General features: G+C 46.0%; 1 protein-coding gene across 1 annotated transcript in view; it reads left to right on the forward strand.

The window, feature by feature from the left end:
* ZBTB40 (zinc finger and BTB domain containing 40) overlaps nt 1-19,890 on the forward strand; it is a 68,203-nt gene that overhangs the window by 36,631 nt on the left and 11,682 nt on the right. Inside the window, 10 exon segments of the mRNA XM_021095498.1 lie at nt 3,668-3,860; nt 4,477-4,619; nt 8,975-9,167; nt 11,129-11,265; nt 11,635-11,836; nt 12,203-12,336; nt 13,905-14,073; nt 14,389-14,856; nt 15,554-15,760; nt 17,894-18,058. Of these exon segments, the coding sequence (XP_020951157.1) occupies nt 3,668-3,860; nt 4,477-4,619; nt 8,975-9,167; nt 11,129-11,265; nt 11,635-11,836; nt 12,203-12,336; nt 13,905-14,073; nt 14,389-14,856; nt 15,554-15,760; nt 17,894-18,058 (2,011 nt within the window).

The raw sequence follows: 19,890 nt of genomic DNA on the forward strand, positions 1-19,890 counted from the left end.
GCCAGCCACAGCCACAGCCATAGCCACAGCCACGCCAGATCCAAGCTGCAGTCTGTGACCTACACTGCAGCTCACAGCAATGCCAGATCCTTAACCCTCTGTGCGGGGCCAGGGATCGAACCCACATCCTCATGGATCCTAGTCTGGTTGTTAACCTGCGAAACCACGACAGGACCTCCTCTCTGCTGAGTATTAAGTCTGAGATATGCAGCTATAGATAGAAGGGCTAGTGGTCTCATGGGAAGAGAATTTCATTCTGTTAAACAAATGTTTATTAAGCTCCTATTGTATACCAGTCTCTACACTAACCATTGAGACCAAGAGGAATGGTGCAGGTTGTACAGATACTATCCATTGTTCAGGTTGTCTAGATACTACCCAGTAAGTCAGCCCACTAGAATCCAGTGCAAATGGACTTGGTCACACTCAAAATTTGGGAGGTGGAGCTTGGTGAAAGGGGTACCAGGGCAATGGCATGAGCTCAGTGTTTCATCAGGGTATGCAAGCACTCACTAGCCCTGCAACCTTGGGCCAGTTACTTCACCTCTCTGATTCTCCTTTATGTAGTTGCAGTAATGCCTCCAAGATCTGATGTGTGCACAGTGTGTGGGATGGTGTTGAGCTCTTAGGGTCTGTCTCCTCATTGCCAGTGTCTGCAATATTGTCTGCACATTGCCAGTGCTGGCATCCAGGGAAGGTGTGAGCAAACAAGAATACACTGAAATCCAGACAGAGTTGAAGGGTAACCCAGACAGAGTTGAAGGCAGTAGGCAGGTTGTTGGGAGAATAAGTAAATTCAATGAAAAGACCTGAGTGTAAGAGAAAGGTTAAATGGTTTTTCACATACAATAGAGGAAAAGAAAACTGTCCCATCTTTAAATATATTGACCTATATTTCACTCATAGATAAAAGTACTTTGAGTCCTTATGTGATCACAAACTGATGGGACTTTTATTGAAGTAGCTTTAACTCTAAGAATCAAAGGAGTTGCCAATGTATGGTTAAAGAACAAAACTCTGTTTTGGTCCATTTCTTAGAGGTCTGTTATGTGATAGCTATCAGTGAGTTCCAGCCTGTTGCAATATGTGATACCCTTCTGTTTAGGCAAATACACTGTTTCAGAAAAGGGCTCACTCGACTGTGGAGCCCCAGGCACCTTAGGGGGCTGATGGAGTAACAGTTACAAACGCTGGCTCTGGCGCAGGTCCCCAGTAGGTTCTGGAAGAAAGAGCAGAGAGCAGGGCTGTCCAGGCAGCTGACTGCTCCCTCCTGGCCCTTTCATCAGCCCACCCCTGCTTCTCTTCCCAGATGGTCACCCTGGTGTCACTGCTGAGCAATGAAGTTAACAAATGTTTTAATTTCACTGCTGAGCAGTTCTGCAGAGGAGGAGACAGCAGAGAGGATAATGAGAAGCGCATCAGATGCCACCATTGATGAAAGCTTCTCTTCCCCACTGGCTCAAACGATAATGCCAGACAAATTGGATACTGAGAGAGGTGGATCTGGGATATTCGGAGAGCTCCTGGTGAATGAAAACTGGCCCAGGATAGAATGAGATAGCGGTGTGCCGTATCAATTAAGATGCACAAAGGAAAGGGAGGAAGGAAAGGGAAAGGAAAGGGGATGAAACCAATATAAAACTAAGGGCATTAGCAATAGTGGATCTTTATAAGATACCTATCACTGAGTTGAACAAATTACTCTTAAAATTCAGCAGCTTAGAAGAACAAACCATTATGACCTCATGGTTTCCATGGATCAGAAATCCAGGCATAGCCTAGCTGAGTGCCTGCCTCAGGGTCCCTCACAGAGTGGCAGCCTGGGCTGCAGATATGTGGAGGCTCAGCTGGGAAGTGTCTCTTTCTAAGCTCACTCACTGTTGGCCGGGACCCAAGTTCCATGCCACAACGGCCTCTCTGGAGGGCCCCTCACAACAAAGCAACTTGCATCCGCCGCCCCGAACAAAGACACTTGAGAGAGTTCCCATGTGGGCCAGATGGAAGTCACAGAAACCTACCTTGCAAGTGGTAGCCCATCACCATTGCCATATTCTCTGCATTAGAAGCAGGTCATTAGGTTCAGTTCAAGGGCATGAAAACCTGGAGGCAGGCATCCTGGGAACCAGCTTAGGGCTGCCAGTCCCGCTTTGTCTGGGAAGAGGCATTCTAAAGAGATTTTAGGCCAACTAACAAAAGCATGAAAGGTTGAATGAATGTGACCAGAGGGCATTAAGGATGCAACTGATAGTTTTATCCCACTTGTTTACTATTTTTAAAATGGAAATGAGTCGTGTTTAAGGAAGTTACCAGCCTACGTCAATGCCATAGCAACGCCAGATCTGAACTGCGCCTGCAACCTACACAACAGCTCTTGGCAACGCCAGATCCTTAACCCACTGAGCGAGGCCAGGGGTTGAACCTGCATCCTCATGGATGCTAGTCAGATTCATTTTTGCTGAGCCAATGATGGGAACTCCTATTCCAGTAAAATCTTAATGTGGATTATTAAACTATGTTTTATCTATGTTTACTTTTGGAGATGACCAAAAAACATAGGAGGCTTTTTTTTTTTTTTTTAATTTAACTTAGCTTTATGTAGTCCTCTCTGATCAGGAAACAAGCTAGAGCAAACTCAGGAAACACAAATCCTAACTCATTTATGATCCTGTTTATTTGAGAGGAGAGGAAAAGATAAAGTCTCTCTAAACAACAATTTTAAACATATAATTACTGTCAGAAAATATTATAATAACCGTCTCAGTGAACTTGGCTAAGGTACATATTCATGAGACCCTTTCGTTTTGTGTCACGTGGCTGTGTGTGTGTGTGTGTGTGTGTGTGTGTGTGTGTGTCTAGAAAACCTTCACTTTTTTGCTCTCTAAAGACTCTCATGAGAAAACTATTTTCTTTTATAGTATTGACACTAAAATACATCAAAGGTGGGTTGTAGTTTTGCCAAGTAGAAATATCAAGATTATACACAAGACTGTAACCATGAAATTAAGTTTTGATTACCAGATTTTTTTCAGATACATTCATTACCGCTGAAATACATTATTTCTGCCTTCCAGTTGGCCTTCCTCCCATCTGTGTGAGAGATGCTCTCTCAGACCAAAGAAAGGAATGCTAATTTTGTTTATTTTACCCCTGGAGTTGTTGATATTTCAGTGCTCTGGGTTTCCAAGAGTCACGATGGTGAGTTTGGTTTTAGGCGTGTGGTGCTGAGACCCCTGGAGGATAAGGCGTATCTAGCAGAAGCTGCGTTGGCTCTAGGTTTAGACAGAGGACCAGGATTAGAGAGCTCGTTTTTCAGGGTTATCTTCATATAAGTGAAAGTTAAAGCTACGTATGTCAGAGATTTTCAAAAGAAAGCGTATATAAAGGGAGAAAAAAATAAAGAGTTGAAGTCAGTCTTAGGTACTGCTTTTTGGTTATGGATTTGGAAGAAGAACCAGTGAAGAAAGCAGAAAAAGAGTGGTCAGAAAGGCCGGTTCTCATGCAGAGGACCTCAGTGTCGGGAAGTCAGAGGAGACTGGGACGCAAAGGCGACGGTGACGTCAAATGCCGTGGAGCTCAAACTGCCAAGAGCCTACTTGCCGAATCCAAGCGTGTGGGCTTCCTGTGGCTGGCTGCCTGATCTCTCTTTCTGGGCACTTGTGTTCCACAGACCATAAAAGGATGTCTTGAGGGTGAAGAAGGACAATCAGTATTCCAGAGAATCCTGGATAAAGTAAAAAATGAGAGCCTGGAGGTTCAGACTGTTGTGTCCCTGTTGAGAATGTACCAAGACTCTAATCCTACAGTAAAGACAGCTCTGCTAGACAGAAAGCCAGAAGACGTCGAAGCAGTGCAGCCAAAAGGTAGGAGAAACCATATCCCCCCGAGCCGAACAGTTTTATTCTGGGAAGATGCTGTAACATTTGTTCCAGTGATACATTTCTTCAGTGGCTTAGTTATTGTTAAGTGATTTTCAGGTAAATTCTGCCTGTGGTTCCAGAGGCTGCATGTTAAATAGATACAAATTAAACCTGAGTCTTTGTTGCCGTCCCCTAGTTAACTAATCTGACACCTTGAAGTTGAAGAATACCGTCAGTGTTCTCCTGCCCTTCAAAAAGCCACACACCCAAATCAATGTGCTGAGTGCCCAGGGTGAACTGGTTTGCTGACAGCACTTAAAGGCTGAAGTTTCTCTCATTTGGGTTAGGTACAAAGAAGTGGCCTTGCCAACCAGAAGTTAACCTCTGGCTGGCTCTACAGCTTTGTGTTTCGACAGATAAATGAAACATTTTTCCTTTCATAGAGTTTAAACAGAATAATAAAGTATTTTCCTCTCCAAAAAGAGATTCTGCATTCGGGTGCTCAGAATAGGCTGAGAATCACTTTACTATTCTGTTAGATCTCTCTTGACAAACCATGCTGTCATTTTCTTCAAATTGACTAGCTTCTCTTGTTCATCTCTAACTCTCTCACCCCCAGGGAGCACAGAGGAGGGAAAGACCTTGTCTGTTCTGTTACTAGAACACAAAGAAGATCTGATCCAGTGTGTAACACAGCTGAGACCTATCATGGAGTTCCTGGAAACAGCCAAGGAGGAATTCCTGACCGGCTCTGAGAAAAGGGTAACTGTGTCTGTCGGGGGTCTCTTCCTCCCTTCTGAATTCGTATGGCACTTTAAAAAAAAAAAAAAAAAAAGGCACCTCCTTTGGGGCACACCACACTTTTTACCTTGCAGTGTTTTTTCACATACTGCATAGTAAGCACCTGGAAGCTCAGGTTCCGCTTCGTGCCTCCCTGTGTCCCCTGCAGCAGCTTGCTGGGCGCCACGCACACTGCAGTCAGAGCTCACATCTTCACACAGGCGGATGGACTGGCTTCTCCTGCTCCGACTCTGGGAGGTTTCCATATGAAACGTTTGCCCCAAGAGTGAAAGCGTTTAGGCGCATTTGTAATTATGATGACACTTCTTTTCTTCACAGAAGTGATACACTGTTGATTTTTAGAACTTTTGGAAACCAAGGAGAAAGAAAAAATCAAAATCTCCCACCATCTCTCCATTCAGAGATGATCACCGCTAACGTTTTGGGGCATGTGCTCCCACTTCCTCTCACTCGAATCATCTTGAGATGGGGTTATCATATACTTGTATAACTTTATTATTTAATCTAATCTATTTCCACACCTACCATGTGGATTTTGGTAGCTGTTTTGTGCTCTGTGTAACGGATATATTATAATTCAGTAATTCTTTATTGTTGAGCCTTTGTCATTTTTTGCTATTCCAGTATTTTGCTATTATAAATCATGTTACAGGGGGCCTTTTGCACACAAATCTTTGCACCCTTCTCAGATTATTTCCTCAGAATAATTTCTAAGAAGCGAGATTTTGGAGTAGAGAGTATATAGTTTTTCAACTGTTTCATATATATTGCCAAATTGCCCTTCAGGAAGGTTGTACCAATTTACTCTCCCACCAGCCAGCTGCTAAAATCCTCATAAAACTGCTGGCATGACTTCTCAAGTCAACTAGATAACTGTATTTGTTGGTGTTATTGATTTCAACTTTGTGCTAAAAATATTTTTATATCTGGAAGGAAGAAATAGGGACAGAGAACTTTTGTGGCATCAAACTGTGGGAAGTGGCTTAAATGTTCAGGAGAGAAAATGTTTAGAACCACTGGTGTGTGGGCTGAATGTGGGGCTGAAGGTGAGGACTGGAGCTAGGTTTTCTTTTTCTCAGTGATCTTGTATTACTATTGTTTGTGTAAAATGAGAATAGCCTTTAATCTAAAAATTGTATTTCGCAAATTATGTTTTTGAAAGTTTAACGCCTTTGTACTTCTTAGAGGAAGATAATATACACACAGAATAAGATTAAACCCCTGTTTTCCCCTTAGACTCCAGATTAAGTGTGATTTCAGGCACTCAGTTTAAGTAAGTTGTTTAGAGCTCTAGAGTACCTAATTCTCTGTTTAGTGATTTCATTCAATTACTCATTCAAACTTTTTCCTTATTAGCTAGATTGAACGTGTCCTTTGAACTGTTTCATTATCTTGGTAAAGCAGCATTTATAGGTAGAGCTGAAACTCAGCCTCATTCTCTGCAGCAAGATAGACCACACTGTCATTTTCTCCTGTCACTTTCAGTTTACTTGACAGAAAGGGCTGAAGCAGAAGAACTTAAATTAGTTATAAATTACAAAAACACTTCTTAGGATTGGGGTTCCACCAGAGCTTCATTAAGCTACTCTTTCTCACGAAAATTGAAGCAAAACAATAAAGCTGGAGTGTAGAGGTGAATGTTGATCAAATAGCCACAGTGTTTTGACACCATGTGGAACCAAACCGGCCCTCGGGCCTTTTGGGACTTTCTCTCTTACGGAATGATGCTGATCATAGGTACCCCGACCCGCATGTTTACATACCTTGGGTTCTATGAGAAGTGGGCAACAGGAAATTCTTCAGGATTGGAAACCTCTACAGAAATAATTACTATATCTGCCGCTTATTTATTGTTGACTCTGTGCTCAGCAGTGTGCTCAGGACCTTTTAAGTGTTATTAAATTCTACCCTTGTAGCAACTTTATAAAGTCATGGATGTTACTCTGATTTTAAAGACGAAGAAACAGAAGCTTAAGAAGGGGTAGGCAGCTCACCCACAGGCGCAGCTGCTTGAGGCCAGCAGTGGAACCCAGACTTCTAGACAAAGCACATTCTCTTAACCACTGTGCATCCTGCTTCCTAATAATATCAGTAACCACTGTGGTTTCTTAACAATCCTGTGTGTCCTAGGAGTGATGTTTGGCTCTACAAATAGCAACTTCATTCTAGAGAATCCTCAGCACTAAGAGTTGGTATCGTTTATCTTCTTTTTTTTTTTTTTTCCTTTGTCTTTTTTTGTCTTTTAGGGCTGTACCCGCAGCTTATGAAGATTCCTAGGCTAGGAGTCCAATCAGAACTGTAGACGCCAGCCTACACCACAGCCACAGCAACATGGGATCCGAGCCACGTCTGCGACCTACACCACAGCTCATGGCAGCGCCGGACCTTAACCCACAGAGAGAGGCCCGGGATCCAACCCACGTATCCATGGATGCTAGTTGGGTTTGCTACCACTAAGCCATGATAGGAACTCCATGGTATCATTATCTTCTTTTGCAGATGAGGAAAATAAGGTTTAAAGAACTAAAATAACTTGCCCAAGGTCACACAGGCCCTACATTTTAGAACTGGGTTTCAAATTAGGCCTGTCTGGCTTTAATGTCCATACCCACTCTTAACAGCATCTGACTGCCTCGTTTTATATCAGGTTACTGTTTAGGAACTAAAAGATAGCACAGAAATCAGTGTGGTTTTTAGATACAAGCACTTAAGTTTTAATTTATGACTCATTTAGTAGAAATAGATATGAGACCTTAAAGAGAATGACGATAGTCTGTAATGACAGGGAATATGACAGCTTAATTTATAATATATACATTTCTTTCATATATATATAACATACTCCTTTCACATATATAAAGCTAATTTGGTTTTATAGCTACATGTATTGCTTTTCAATGGGAGTTAATTTGATGGTGGCATCCTCTGGCATGCTATAGTGACTGATCTGCTGGACTCCTTCTCCTGAGAGCTGGCATTTTCCCAAGGAAAGCTCAAAATTCAGCTGCCATGAATCTGTAGGTTACACGTATTGAAATAATCCCCTGCGTTATCCATAAGAGCCCAGTTATATGTAGTGAGTTACAGTTCATTAAGAAATGGTTCTGTTGTAATAGGAAAATATCTATAAACTAACTGTCATGTGTTTTATTTTTCAACCTTCTGCTGGAGCCCTGTGCCCTTTTGACTCAGAAAACCCTCTAGCACACCAGGAAAGAATGAGGGGGTAGAACTGTGGGATGATAACTGGAGCTGATGCCTGTGGCCACTGAGGAGAGAGATAATAAGGAATCCGTAGGAGAAATAGCCAGCAGTGCACTTTAAATCTGGTATTTTGGAGGCCACAGAAGAATATATAACGTACCTGGGTATTCAAACTGCTATGTAGTAAATCAAGAAAAAGGAAGGAAAAGAATAGACTTGCTCAGAGCTTGCACCCTCTGCCACCGTCATGTACTTTATTGAACAAAAATCGAAAAACACTGCAACTGGAGTTCCCATTGTGGCTCAGCAGTAATGAACCCAACTAGTATCCATGAGGACTCGGGTTCGATCCCTGGCCTCGATCAGTGGGGTAAAGATCCAGCATTGCTGTGAGCTATGGTGTAGGTCGCACATGTGGCTCGGATCCCATGTTGCTAGGGCTGGCAGCTGCAGCTCCAATTCGACCTTTAGCCTGGGAACTTCCATATGCTGTGGGTGCCGCCCTAAAAAGCAAAAAGAAAAGAAAAGAAAAAGAAATCAGGAGTTCCGTCGTGGCGCAGTGGTTAACGAATCGACTAGGAACATGAGGTTGCGGGTTCGTCCTGCCTTGCTCAGTGGGTTACGAACATCCGGCGTTGCGTGAGCTGTGGTGTAGGTTGCAGACGCGGCTCGGATCCGCGTTGCTGTGGCTCTGGCGTAGGCTGGTGCTACAGCTCCGATTCGACCCTAGCCTGGAACTTCCATATGCGCGGAGCGGCCAAAAATAGCAACAACAACAAAAAAAGAAAAAAAAAAAAAAAAAAAAAGAAAATCACTGTAACTATATTAATTAATCACCAGTGTATTTTTCAATCTTAGTATCCGAACAAACTCAGTCTAAAGAAACAGGTGAAAGAAAGACTTTCATAGAGCTATTTGTTTGGAGAATGTTTTGGATTTTTATTGAAACAATGCAAGGAAGAGGCTATGACAAAATTAGCGCTAGAGACCAGCGGAAGAAGACCTGGAGACAGGGCGTCTTGTAATGCTGTCTTGCTGGATTTCCAGTGGTGTGTCAGATACATTTAGAATTGCCAGTAACTGGTGTCGGGTTGATTGCTTTGCCACTGCAGGTGATTCTGAATTGCTGTGAGGGCAGAACACCCAAGGAGACAATAGAAAATTTGTTGCAGAGAGTGTCTGAAGAGAAGACCCTGAGTGCTGAGAGTTTGGTAAAACTCCTTCAGGCCGTGAAGATGGCGTTTCCGAACTTGGGCCTTCTGCTGGAGAATTTGCAGAAATTAGCCGCTTTGCCAAGCGCTGCAGGTATGAGTTAATTATTGACTCTCCAGACTGGCTCCTACAGAAAATTATAGCCTGAAACACCCTTTGGTTCCATGTTGGGGCGATCACACAGTGTTAAGGAACGCCACTGCCAAAGAGGAACTAGCCATCACAGATCAGCTAAGAGTTAAGATCGGAAATCTGAGAATCGCTCTTCTCCATTAGGCTCCTTTATGATGTTCCGCTGGTTCAGGGTTAATGAAAGTGTGGCTTTCCCAGGGCTGTCGCGTGTCACCTGTGAATGCCTGTACAGCAGATGGGCTCACACTACTCACACATAGGAGCGGCAGAAACTCAACATCTTGAGGTCCCCACTCCCACTTGAGGGCTGTTTGGTTCCAGCCGTCCCCAGGATTAACCACCCCTCATATCCATCCAATTGGGGGAAATGAGTCCATAACCCATTCCTTAGAAAAACAGCACAACTCCAGCCAGTCCTCCCCCGTCCAAGAGCGTTTGACACTGAGCTGGTTTTCAGAAAAAGGATATTTGAGAAATGAATTTTTTTACTAACTTATAAAAATAATGTATACTTATACAAACTTGAGCAATTTAAAAAATGAAGAAACCGCAACACATTTCATTAACACATTGACGTATTTTCTCTATCATAGTTTTACATTGTTGAGATACTATACTGTATTTTATAATTAAAACATAAACCTTCTCCTCCGCTTTTCAAAACACTCCCTAGAATTCTAGTGTGTGTGTGTGTGTGTGTGTGTGTGTGTGTGTGTGTGTGTGTGTGTGTTTTAAGGCTTTGTAGTTTTTCATCATAAAGATATACAATATATTACTCATGCTTGCTTGTTTAGGGGCACATGAAGCATAATGGTTAAGATTATCAAGACTACCTGGGTTTGGAGTTCCCACTGGCGCAAGTAGATTAAGGACCTGGCATTGTCTCTGTGGTGCTGTGGGTTCAGTCCCTGGCCTAGTGCAGTGGGTTAAGGATCGGCATTGCAGTAGCTATGGTATAGGTTAGGGCTGAGCCATGGATTCACTCTCTGGCCCAGGAACTTCCGTATGACCCTGGGATGGCCAAAAAAGTGTGGGGGGGGAGGCTCCTTGGATTTGCATCCTGACTCCTTTGGTAGTTATATGACCCTGAGTAAGTGACAACCTTTCTGAACCCCATTGTCTCTGTGAGATGGGGATAAGCATGGTACCTATCACATTCATTTCTGTGGCTATTCTATGAGATCGTATAGGTGAACGTTTGGCACAATGCTCAGCACATAATAGGCACTCAGTAAATATTAGTTGTCATTTTCATCATCATCGCAAATCACACAGTTGCAAATATCTTCGTACCCAGATTTTTTTGCCGTCAGATGATTTCTTAAGGATAGATTCCCAGAAGTGGAGTTCCTAGGCCAAAGAGGAGAATAAATTGCTTCATATCTGCAGAGTGAGAGGGAATGCCCGGTGGTTTTGGTTTCTCTTGACTTTCGAATAAATATGACCTCTTAAAAGGGAGTAGCTAACAGATTGGCTTGGAGGGCGTGTAAACAGAATGGTGGGTCAGCTTCGCTGCACAGTCCTGACGCGCGCCTTCTGTATTTTGGATCGCTGCGTGCATCCTTTACCTCAGGCCCGACAGATAACATCCCTTGACTCTGTGCCTCTGAATCCCTTCCAAGTGCAGCCTTCTAATTACCCCCCTGTCGAGCAGTCACTAGCTTCTACCACCAGACGCGAACTTTGAGAGCGTGAGTGGGCCTGTGACCCTGAAGCACTGAGTGATAGAGTGTAGACCAAAGGAGACGGGAATACGTGTGTGAGCCCCGAGCCAGGAGCTGCGCTGGTGCTCCAGAGGAGGCCGCACTCCAGCTGATCTCGCTCTTCTGCCCTCATTTGTAACTCCCCTCGAGGCCTATAGGAGAAGCCCGGAAGGAGCTTCTGTTGTATCAGACGTTGTTGTTTTGCTAATATCTTTACAGTCCAAGCAAGCCCTGATGATTATGCGATTGAGCTGTTGAGACGGTATCACGAAAACCTGTCTGAGATTTTCACAGACAACCAGATGCTACTAAAAATAATCCCGCATGTGAAGAGTTTAGCCCCTGGAGAAAGAGAGGTAAGCGCGGGAGACAGGGAAGGAGGGTGGGTAAACTGAGAGAGAAGGCAAAAGACAGAGAGATATATACATACATACATTGAAAAATATACGTTTATATAAACAAACACACAGCCACATTGAGAAATACTAAGGAGTCAGCCGTAAAGGAGAAAGAAAAGGTGATCCAGTTTTCTAAGGCCCAATAACAGGCAGGATAGTTGTAATTTCTGCAGTGATAATGAAAGACATTCAAAAGGAGGAATGAAGAACTCTGTCGTGTATAGAAATCTCTCAGGTTGAAAGTGAAGGACCCTGCCACCCAGCACTCACACTTACAGCTCTGCGGCTGGGCCGGTGCCTAACACATGTTTGTGCTGCATCTTGAAGGTCATGGAGAAGCTTGTGAAACGTGACTCTGGTTCGGGTGGTTTCAGTGCTCTGATGTCAGCCGTTCTAGAAAAGCAGACTCTCTCTGCAACAGCCATTTGGCAACTGCTGCTGGTGGCTCAGGAGACAAAGACCTGCCCCTTGAACCTGCTCATGGAGGAAATACGAAGGGAGCCTGGCGCCGACACTTTCTTCCGGGCAGGTGGGTCACCTGGTTCTGGGCTGGCTTTGCCCCTAACCAGAGTTTATTGTCAGTCTTTGCAGAAAACAGAGGGAGCTCTCTTAGGGTAGCCTTCCACGTCCGGCTGTTCAAAGTCAGACTGGCAGTTTTGTTCAAGGCCATGGGAGTTTGTAAACCTTTCAAAGTAAAATATGCCACAGTTATTCTGAGCCTGCATTAGTAGGTATACTCCGATTACAGTGCTCCTTGCCGTTTTCCTCACTCCCAGCCCCAGGCGGGAGCTAGAGGAAGTGTCCTCTCATTATGCAGAATGGAGTTGAGAAAAGGGGAGAGGAGAAGCAGTGCTCGGAGTTTTACTAGTGAGTTTTCCAATCCTTCTTGTTTCAGTGACCGCCCCAGAAAGTGCTGCCTTTGAAACCATCCTGAGGCATCACAGGTTGATCCTCGAGGCCATCCAACAAAGGCCTGAGCCCACGTGCTCGGCCTCAGAGGAAGAGCACCTGGCGGAGACGGTGAAGGAGGTGCGGTGGGAACGAGAAACAGCGTTTGGGGAGTTTCGCGGCGTTGATGCCCGGGACTGTCTTCCCTCTGGAGGGAGGAGCTCCAGGCCAAGCCACTCTGTGTGATGCTTTTGCTCTTTTAATCCTCCCAACTCCAGGTGGCAGGTGATGTCGCCACCCACACTTTACAGATAAGGTGCTCAGCACCCAGGGTTCAGTAATACATATAGGCTGTGCCAGCTGGTCAGAGAAGCAGCCAGGATTTGAACTCAGGTCCAGGTGACTTAGATGTGTCACATTTGTCTCATCCTCATTGAACTCCAAGGGACTCATGTCACCGTCCTCTTGTATCTTCTAAGGAGCAACTTTTTTCAGAGGAAGGAAAGTAAAATTGGTCTTATTACATGCTCTATTCTGGCTTCTAGAAAGAGCAAAAATAAACATAGGAAGAACAAAGCTTTTGCCCATATGGGGTAGCAAATAGTGCCAACTCATTTTCTGTAAGGCATCTCGCCGTGTGGCCAGCATCCCAGAAAAGCCAGGTGGGGATTGCAGGGGGAGTTCACGGATGTTCATCCCAGGATCATGCGGCGTCCTGAGTGGGGAAAAATTACAAAGGAACATAAAATTAAACTCCAGACTCACCTGTCATGCCTTTTGATCCAGGTAGGCGTGGGTGGTATGTAGAATGATGGGTTTCTGACTCGAGCCACACAGGGGACAGCCCCACCTTGGTCTGACTCTCAGATGGGAGGAAGACGGCACACATGTCTGTGTGGCTTCAGAGGAAAGATTCATCTGCTAGACTCTCCCTCATGCCTCGCACTTCAGAGATGGGGCTTCTGCAGTTGATCAGTTTTAGCCTCACTAATTAGTCTCATGCCTGCCTCCAGGGACATCAGGTTTATTTAGATAGACTTGAAAAGAGCAGAAATAAAATAGCCTCCAAAATGAAAATTCCATTTGGCCATCTGCGGATGGTTGAGCTTTATTTTCTCAGTGCACCGACTCTTTCTGCTGATGGCTCTCACATTCTGAGAGGAGAGCTTTGAAATCATATTCTTGGCCTCTTTAAAGCCCCTATTTGAACCTTCTTTAAAAAGCTGAATTTCTTTATGAAAGAAAATGATGTTTAAAAGGGTACATCTAAGTATCTAAAAATGTGAAGCCACTGATCATGCAGAATTACTTCCCGACATTGAGGCAGTTATATATTATGAAAAACTGTCTTGATCTTCAAGACAGAAATGCCAACAACCAGGTCCTGTAGCTTTCCAAGCTCTTAATATTAGGATCTAGAAAATGTCTTTGGGATCTGAGACGATACTTCCCATAGAAAATCCTCCGTGCTTCCTTGTTTGCACCGTCTTTGTATTTGCACATTGGTCTTCTCCACTTGTGTCTCCCTGCTTAAATTTTGTTAATCTCCCTCTTCTTGGAGAAAGAGGGCTCTCCACTGTGTCACCAGCAGTGTCCTTGTTAGAAATGGAGCAGTGCCTCCCTAAAATTAGCTTCGTTGTCTGAGTTGAAACTGTGGAGAAAATCTGCTGATATTAACTGCAGACCCTCATCTCATGGTATTCATTTAGATTCTGAGCATTTCCTCCGAGACAGCCAGCCCTGAAGCTTCCCTGAGAGCATTGCTGAGCAGAGCCATGGAAAAATCCATCTCGGCCTTTGAAATATGTCAGCTCCTGTGCAGCGTCCACAGAACCTTCCCAGGCCTGCAGCCTGTCATGCAGGAGTTGGCCCACACGGGTAAGAACAGGATGGGTGGGGTCCCCTCAGGCCCCCCGGGTTGTTTCTTTATTGGCAAAAAGAGACGGCAGTTCATATAAGAAGTCATCCTTCGCGCTCTTATTTATTTATTTTCTGTGCTGTCAATACTTAGAAAAGCCATAGACACAATGTAAAATGACACTGCTTGTGTTTATCAGAGAGTAAAGATGACAGTGATGTTACTTCAGAATTTTATAAGGTCCCCACCTCGTCTCCATTCTCCTCTAAGAAGAGAAGTTAGCAGAGTAGAAACAGAGAGAATTCTCAGGGCTGTGAGATCTCTTCCCTGTGCAGGTTTCCTTACTCAGGAAAAGGGGGAGAAGGAAAGATGGACGACGAACAACAAATTTCACCTTGAAGCCAAGGACAAAGCAGACGAAAAGGCAGCCGAGCCAGCCGAGGAAGACTGCCAGCCTGGGAAGCAGGACAGTCAAGGAGAGACTGGTTCATTGCCAGAACAACAAGAAAAAGACACGTCTGCCTCCCCAGAGTCTGCCAAGAAGAGCTTCATCTGTAAGGCCTGTGACAAAAGCTTCCATTTCTACTGCCGCCTCAAGGTGCACATGAAGCGCTGTCGCGCGGCCAAGAGCAAACAGGTGCAATGTAAGGAGTGTAACGAGACCAAGGACTCGAAGAAAGAGCTGGAGAAACATCAGCTGGAGGCCCATGGTGCAGGTGGAGAGGGTGACGTCCCCAAGAAGAAGAAGAAGAGGCTTCCAGTGACGTGTGACCTCTGTGGGAGAGAATTTGCTCATGCCTCAGGTACGTTCAAGAAGGCGCAGAGTAGAGGATGATAATTCTGATGTCGTTTGGATGGCCTTGCCTCCAGTGCAGTGAGGACTGTGCAAGGGCATAGAAAATAGAGCAGAGGCGGGTAGTGTTTTGGGAAGAGCATGAGCTTTAGGATCAGCTCTCGGAGCACTTATCTTCCTCTTGGTTAAATAGGCACCCTGATAGCACCTGCTCTTTTGGATTGTTACAAAGACTGAAGATAACGTGGCTAAAACACCTAATGCAGGGCCTTCAGTAGAGTTAGTACTTGGTAAATTGCGGCTATTTTTATTCCTGAGAATAACGAGCTGTTTAACACCAAAGTCTTGGGTTTTCCATGTGTCCCTTGTTTCTTGATAGTAAACAAGTCATAGAAACCAGGGGATGTAGAGTCAGAATTGTTTTACCCTTGCCCTAGATGCTGGATAAACCTAATGAAACAGAAAAGTGAGTTTGGTTTCACTTTTTCCGGGTGCCTGGGTCCTATTTAAAAGAGAGAAGGGATAGAAGAGAGAAATCCGGAGCGCTTTGTGCCTGACCCAGCCGGGAGCAGGACCCAGGGGCTTGGCGTCCTGGGCTTGTGCTCTGCTTCCTCTTGAGGCCCGGCCTGTGGCAGCGCTCTCGCACCTCCTTCTGCTGGATTCACACTGATGGCTAGTATCTCTGGTCCCTGGCACGGCTTCCCTAGGCATGCAGTACCACAAACTGACGGAGCATTTTGATGAGAAACCGTTCTCCTGTGAAGAGTGTGGGGCAAAGTTTGCCGCCAATTCTACTCTGAAGAACCACCTTCGCCTTCACACCGGGGACCGTCCGTTCATGTGCAAGCACTGCCTCATGACCTTCACCCAGGCCTCTGCGCTGGCCTACCACACCAAGAAGAAGCACTCGGAAGGTAGGGCATGGAGGATTTCTTCATTGTTCCTGAGGAGGTTACCCATGTGAGCTGCCTAAAAACCCATTTGGAATTGGGCATGATATGTAGGCTCAGCTCAAAAACCAAAACAGAGCACAGGCTGTCCAGACACACAGATGCTGGGCACAGACACCTAAAGTGCCTATGGGGAAAGGTGCTGAAGAGCGGCTGGCTGGCATAATGTCATGACTTACAGGTACAGAATTTACATAGAGCCAGGAATTAATTCCTTGGGCTTTGGGGTGGAGTTCAGACATGAGGAAACCCTTGGTTGAGCACCTGCTGTGGATCAGGCGGTGGCAGGTGCAGAGGGACTGAGCTAGAAGGCAGTGCTCACAGAGTCAGTGGTCCAGGGTGTCTCTAGGATAGAGACGGCTGTGGCACAGTCATCAGTGCAGTAGGGAGCGGTACCATTACAGGGAGTTTGTCCCTTGTCCTGCCCAGTGTCCAGAGACTGTTTCGTTCCTTGGATGGTTGTGGCCCTGCTCCAGTCTTTGCTTCATCCTCATCCCTCCCCCTTCTACTCGCCCTCATCCCTCTTAGGACCCTTGTGATTCTGTTGGGCTACTTGTGTAACCCAGGACAGTCTTCCCATCTCGGGACCCTTAGTCACATCAACTAAGTCCCTTTTGCCACATAAGGTAACATTTTCACAAGTCTTGGGGACCCGGGTATGGGCGTCTTTGGGCCCATTTTTCTGTCTACCACAGAAAGCCACAGGAGAGTTTGGAGCAGAGGAGTGGATCTGATTTATGTTTTTTAAAGTTCGTTCTGGCCACTCTGGACAATAAACCTGACTAAGGCGAGAGGAGAGTATAAACAAGGAGATGGGGGCATTGCCGTGGTCTAGTGTGGAAGTGACGGACTTTTCAACTAGAGTTATGTTGCAGGTTGTAAAAATGTTCAAGTTGGGGGATATGTTGTTGACAGTGGAAGTGACAGGACCAGCAATGGATTAGATGTGAGATGTGAGGGAAAGAGAGGCATTAAGGATGGCTTTGGGCTTTGGGCTTGAGCATCGGGTCAGTGATGCCACCATTCACTGAAACGGGGGAAATTGGGGCGTGTGCGTACACGGAGGTGGTGGGGATAGCGAATCGGGGACCTTCTTGGTATGATACATTTGAGAGCCCTCTTAGACCTCCAGGTGGAGAAGTTGAGTGATGGGCGGTGGGATGTCAGCCTGGAGCTTCTGGGGAAGCCGGGAGCCAGAGCCGTAAATGTGGGGGCGCTCAGTGTACAGATGGGATGTAAGGCTCTGAGGTCAGATCATCTGGAAAGTGGAGACAGAGAAGGCCAGGGGCTGAGTCTTGGGCTTCTCAGTCATTCCAGCTCTTGATTCAAGAAACACTTTTTATTTCAACAAAATCTGACTCCAAGGCACAACATATAAAAAATGAAAAAATAAAATAAAAAATGAAAATGAGGCTGATTGCTATAGTGAGGTCAGCCCTAGGATTTGGAGGGTCTGGACCCTCACCTCACCAATTTTTCCGCTTCTCTATTGGCCCACGAGGAAGATCGGACGCACAGTTGGTCCAGCTCTTTTCTTTTACAGATGTCTCTTTTCCAGACTTGCTCTTTACCTGTGTTTTCCAACAGTCTCTGGTCATTGTATTTTCATATGTACATGACAACATAGAGGAGCCCGGGGAATCTTTAGAGCAGGTCACTGGCAGAAACCTTTCATTCTTCTCTGAATCCATGTCTGTCCTTTTGATGGGCGGTTGCATTTCTGCCCTGCATGTTTTTCAAGGGAACCAGATTCGGGTTTTGGGCACAAGGATCCGTCGTTTTCTGGGTGGGATGAGCTCTTCCGTACTTGGAGGGGCCGGGTTAACCGATGGCTAGTCTTGTGTGATGAGAACCGTCTTATCCCTCAGGTAGGGAGACCACGCCGATAGCACCCTCTCTGTGTGATCAGCCGCGTTTGTGAGGTGCCCTCTGATAGCATGGCTCAGGCCTCTCACCCAGTATATTACAAATTGCCTGATGGCTTTAATGTCATCTCCCAGATAGATTTTCCTGAACATGCCTGAGAATGTGACTTTGTTTTTAGGAATGTCCCCCAGTGTTTTGCACTGGCTCTAATAAACTCATGTGTGTTTCCAGGAAAAATGTACGCATGCCAGTACTGCGACGCTGTGTTTGCCCAGTCCATTGAGCTGTCCCGCCACGTGAGGACCCACACTGGGGATAAGCCATATGTCTGCAGGGATTGTGGCAAGGGCTTCCGGCAAGCCAACGGCCTCTCTATCCACCTGCACACCTTTCATAGTAAGTACTGAGAGTGTGGGTGTCAGGCACTGGGCGCCAGGCCCAGCCCTGGGAGCGCCCGCTGCAGTCATAACAGAAGCTGTCCCTCCACCAGGCCTGAGCCCCATTCAGTGCCCTCCCCTCTTCTCTGCTGCTGAGAAAGCCAGAGGCCCTCATTCCTATTTCAAGAAGAATCTCCATTTAACGTGTCACAATGTGATGCCTTTTCTCTGTCCAAACCGCTTCCTTGTCTTCCTTTTTAGCCCACCTCGCTCTTTTTGGCTGACAAAGGCCAATTATGTTTGAAGGAAAGAGCTTCTGTAACAGACAGGCTCACAGAGCACCCGAATATTTCCATTTATCCACTGAGCTTCTTTTTTCTACCCCCACCCCGCCTCTGCCACTCTCATCTTCTGGTCGTAACCTGCCTTTCCCCGTAGGAGCAGCCCAGACACGTTGTGAGCCCGTGTGTCCCGTCGTGAGTGGTGCCTCGTCTTGTTCCCTTAAGAGCCTTCAGCCCAGCGTTCTCTTCCACATGCCCTTGTATTCAGTCTGTTAGCAGCATCCGCCCCGGTCCTGGTCCCCTTCTACTGCAACTGATGCAGACAAAAACTCTTCCGTTCAGCACACAAAGGGAAGGAAGAGGTTTTATGCTTCCTCATTGCATCATCAGGAAATTAGGATGGCATCTGGCTGGTCCCGTCACTTCGTCTTGAGCTGCTCTGGTTGCAGCGGGCATGTGATCAGCACAGCACAGCGCTGCGGGGGGGTAAGAGCTCAGACTCTGAAGTCACACAGGCCCGGACTTGAATCTTGACTCTGCCATTTCCTTCCTTGAGGCCTTCAGCAAATTTCTTTACCTTTCTAAGCCTCTTATGCCCTCTGTAAACTAGAGAAAATGGTAATGCTGCCACACTGAATTGTTGTGAGAGTAAAAGCGATGCCACGCGTAAAGCTCGAAGCTCCACGCCTGGCACACAGAAAATGCTCCATAAATGCCGAACAGTGTTGGTGACGAGAGCAGCCCTTGATGCCATCTGTCGCCATCAGAGCCTGCCTTTTTTTCCTGCCATGCACCTTGCTTCCCCTTCTTTCCCTTGTGCCCTCCCTACCTCTGTTCCCCACACACCAGTTTCTAGCTATTGGCAAATGCCGTTTCTCACACACATGTGCTTTCTGTCAACACATTCAAGCCTGTTGTCAGCCAGCCAACAAGGGACTTGGCCAGGGCTCCTGTGTGCCCAGCATGTGCCTGGACACTGGGCAATACAGAGGGAACAGGAAGTGCTGCCCCCCCATGTCCCCGCCCAGGGAGTTTACAAGGTTGTCCAAAAACTCCAGCTGCAGTAGACTTCCAGACGAGTGAGTTTCACTTTGACCCAGTGCCGCAGCTCGATGTCCTCTCAACCTCTTTAAATGACATTTTGCTCTGGTCTCCTTTTCCCAGTAGCATCTCATGGCGTCGGGAAGGGGAAGACAGTATCTGTTTTCAGGATGGAGATGGTTTTCAGACCCAGATACTTTGCTCTGCCGTGGTGCATATCATCCAAAGCAGGCCCAGCATCCAGGCCCCCTTCTCATTGGCTCTTCCTTGCCTGCTTGAGAGGATCGCATCATTGCTTGTGGAGAACTGCTTCAGTGTATCTTAAAAGACAGTGTAAAACTGAGATTTCCAGAGCTCCCGTCCACAGGGAAACGAGTTAATGATACCGAGTGCTGCTGTACACCAGAATTCCTGAATTAATCTGAACCAGTGCACATATAAGATGGGCTTGTAGGCTGGGCCTTTCTTGTGGGCAAAGGATTTTATCATTAAAACATTTTACTGCAGACTTGGCTCAGATCCTGCGTTA

This window comes from Sus scrofa, chromosome 6, assembly GCF_000003025.6.
Source record: "Sus scrofa isolate TJ Tabasco breed Duroc chromosome 6, Sscrofa11.1, whole genome shotgun sequence".
NCBI lineage: Eukaryota > Metazoa > Chordata > Mammalia > Artiodactyla > Suidae > Sus > Sus scrofa.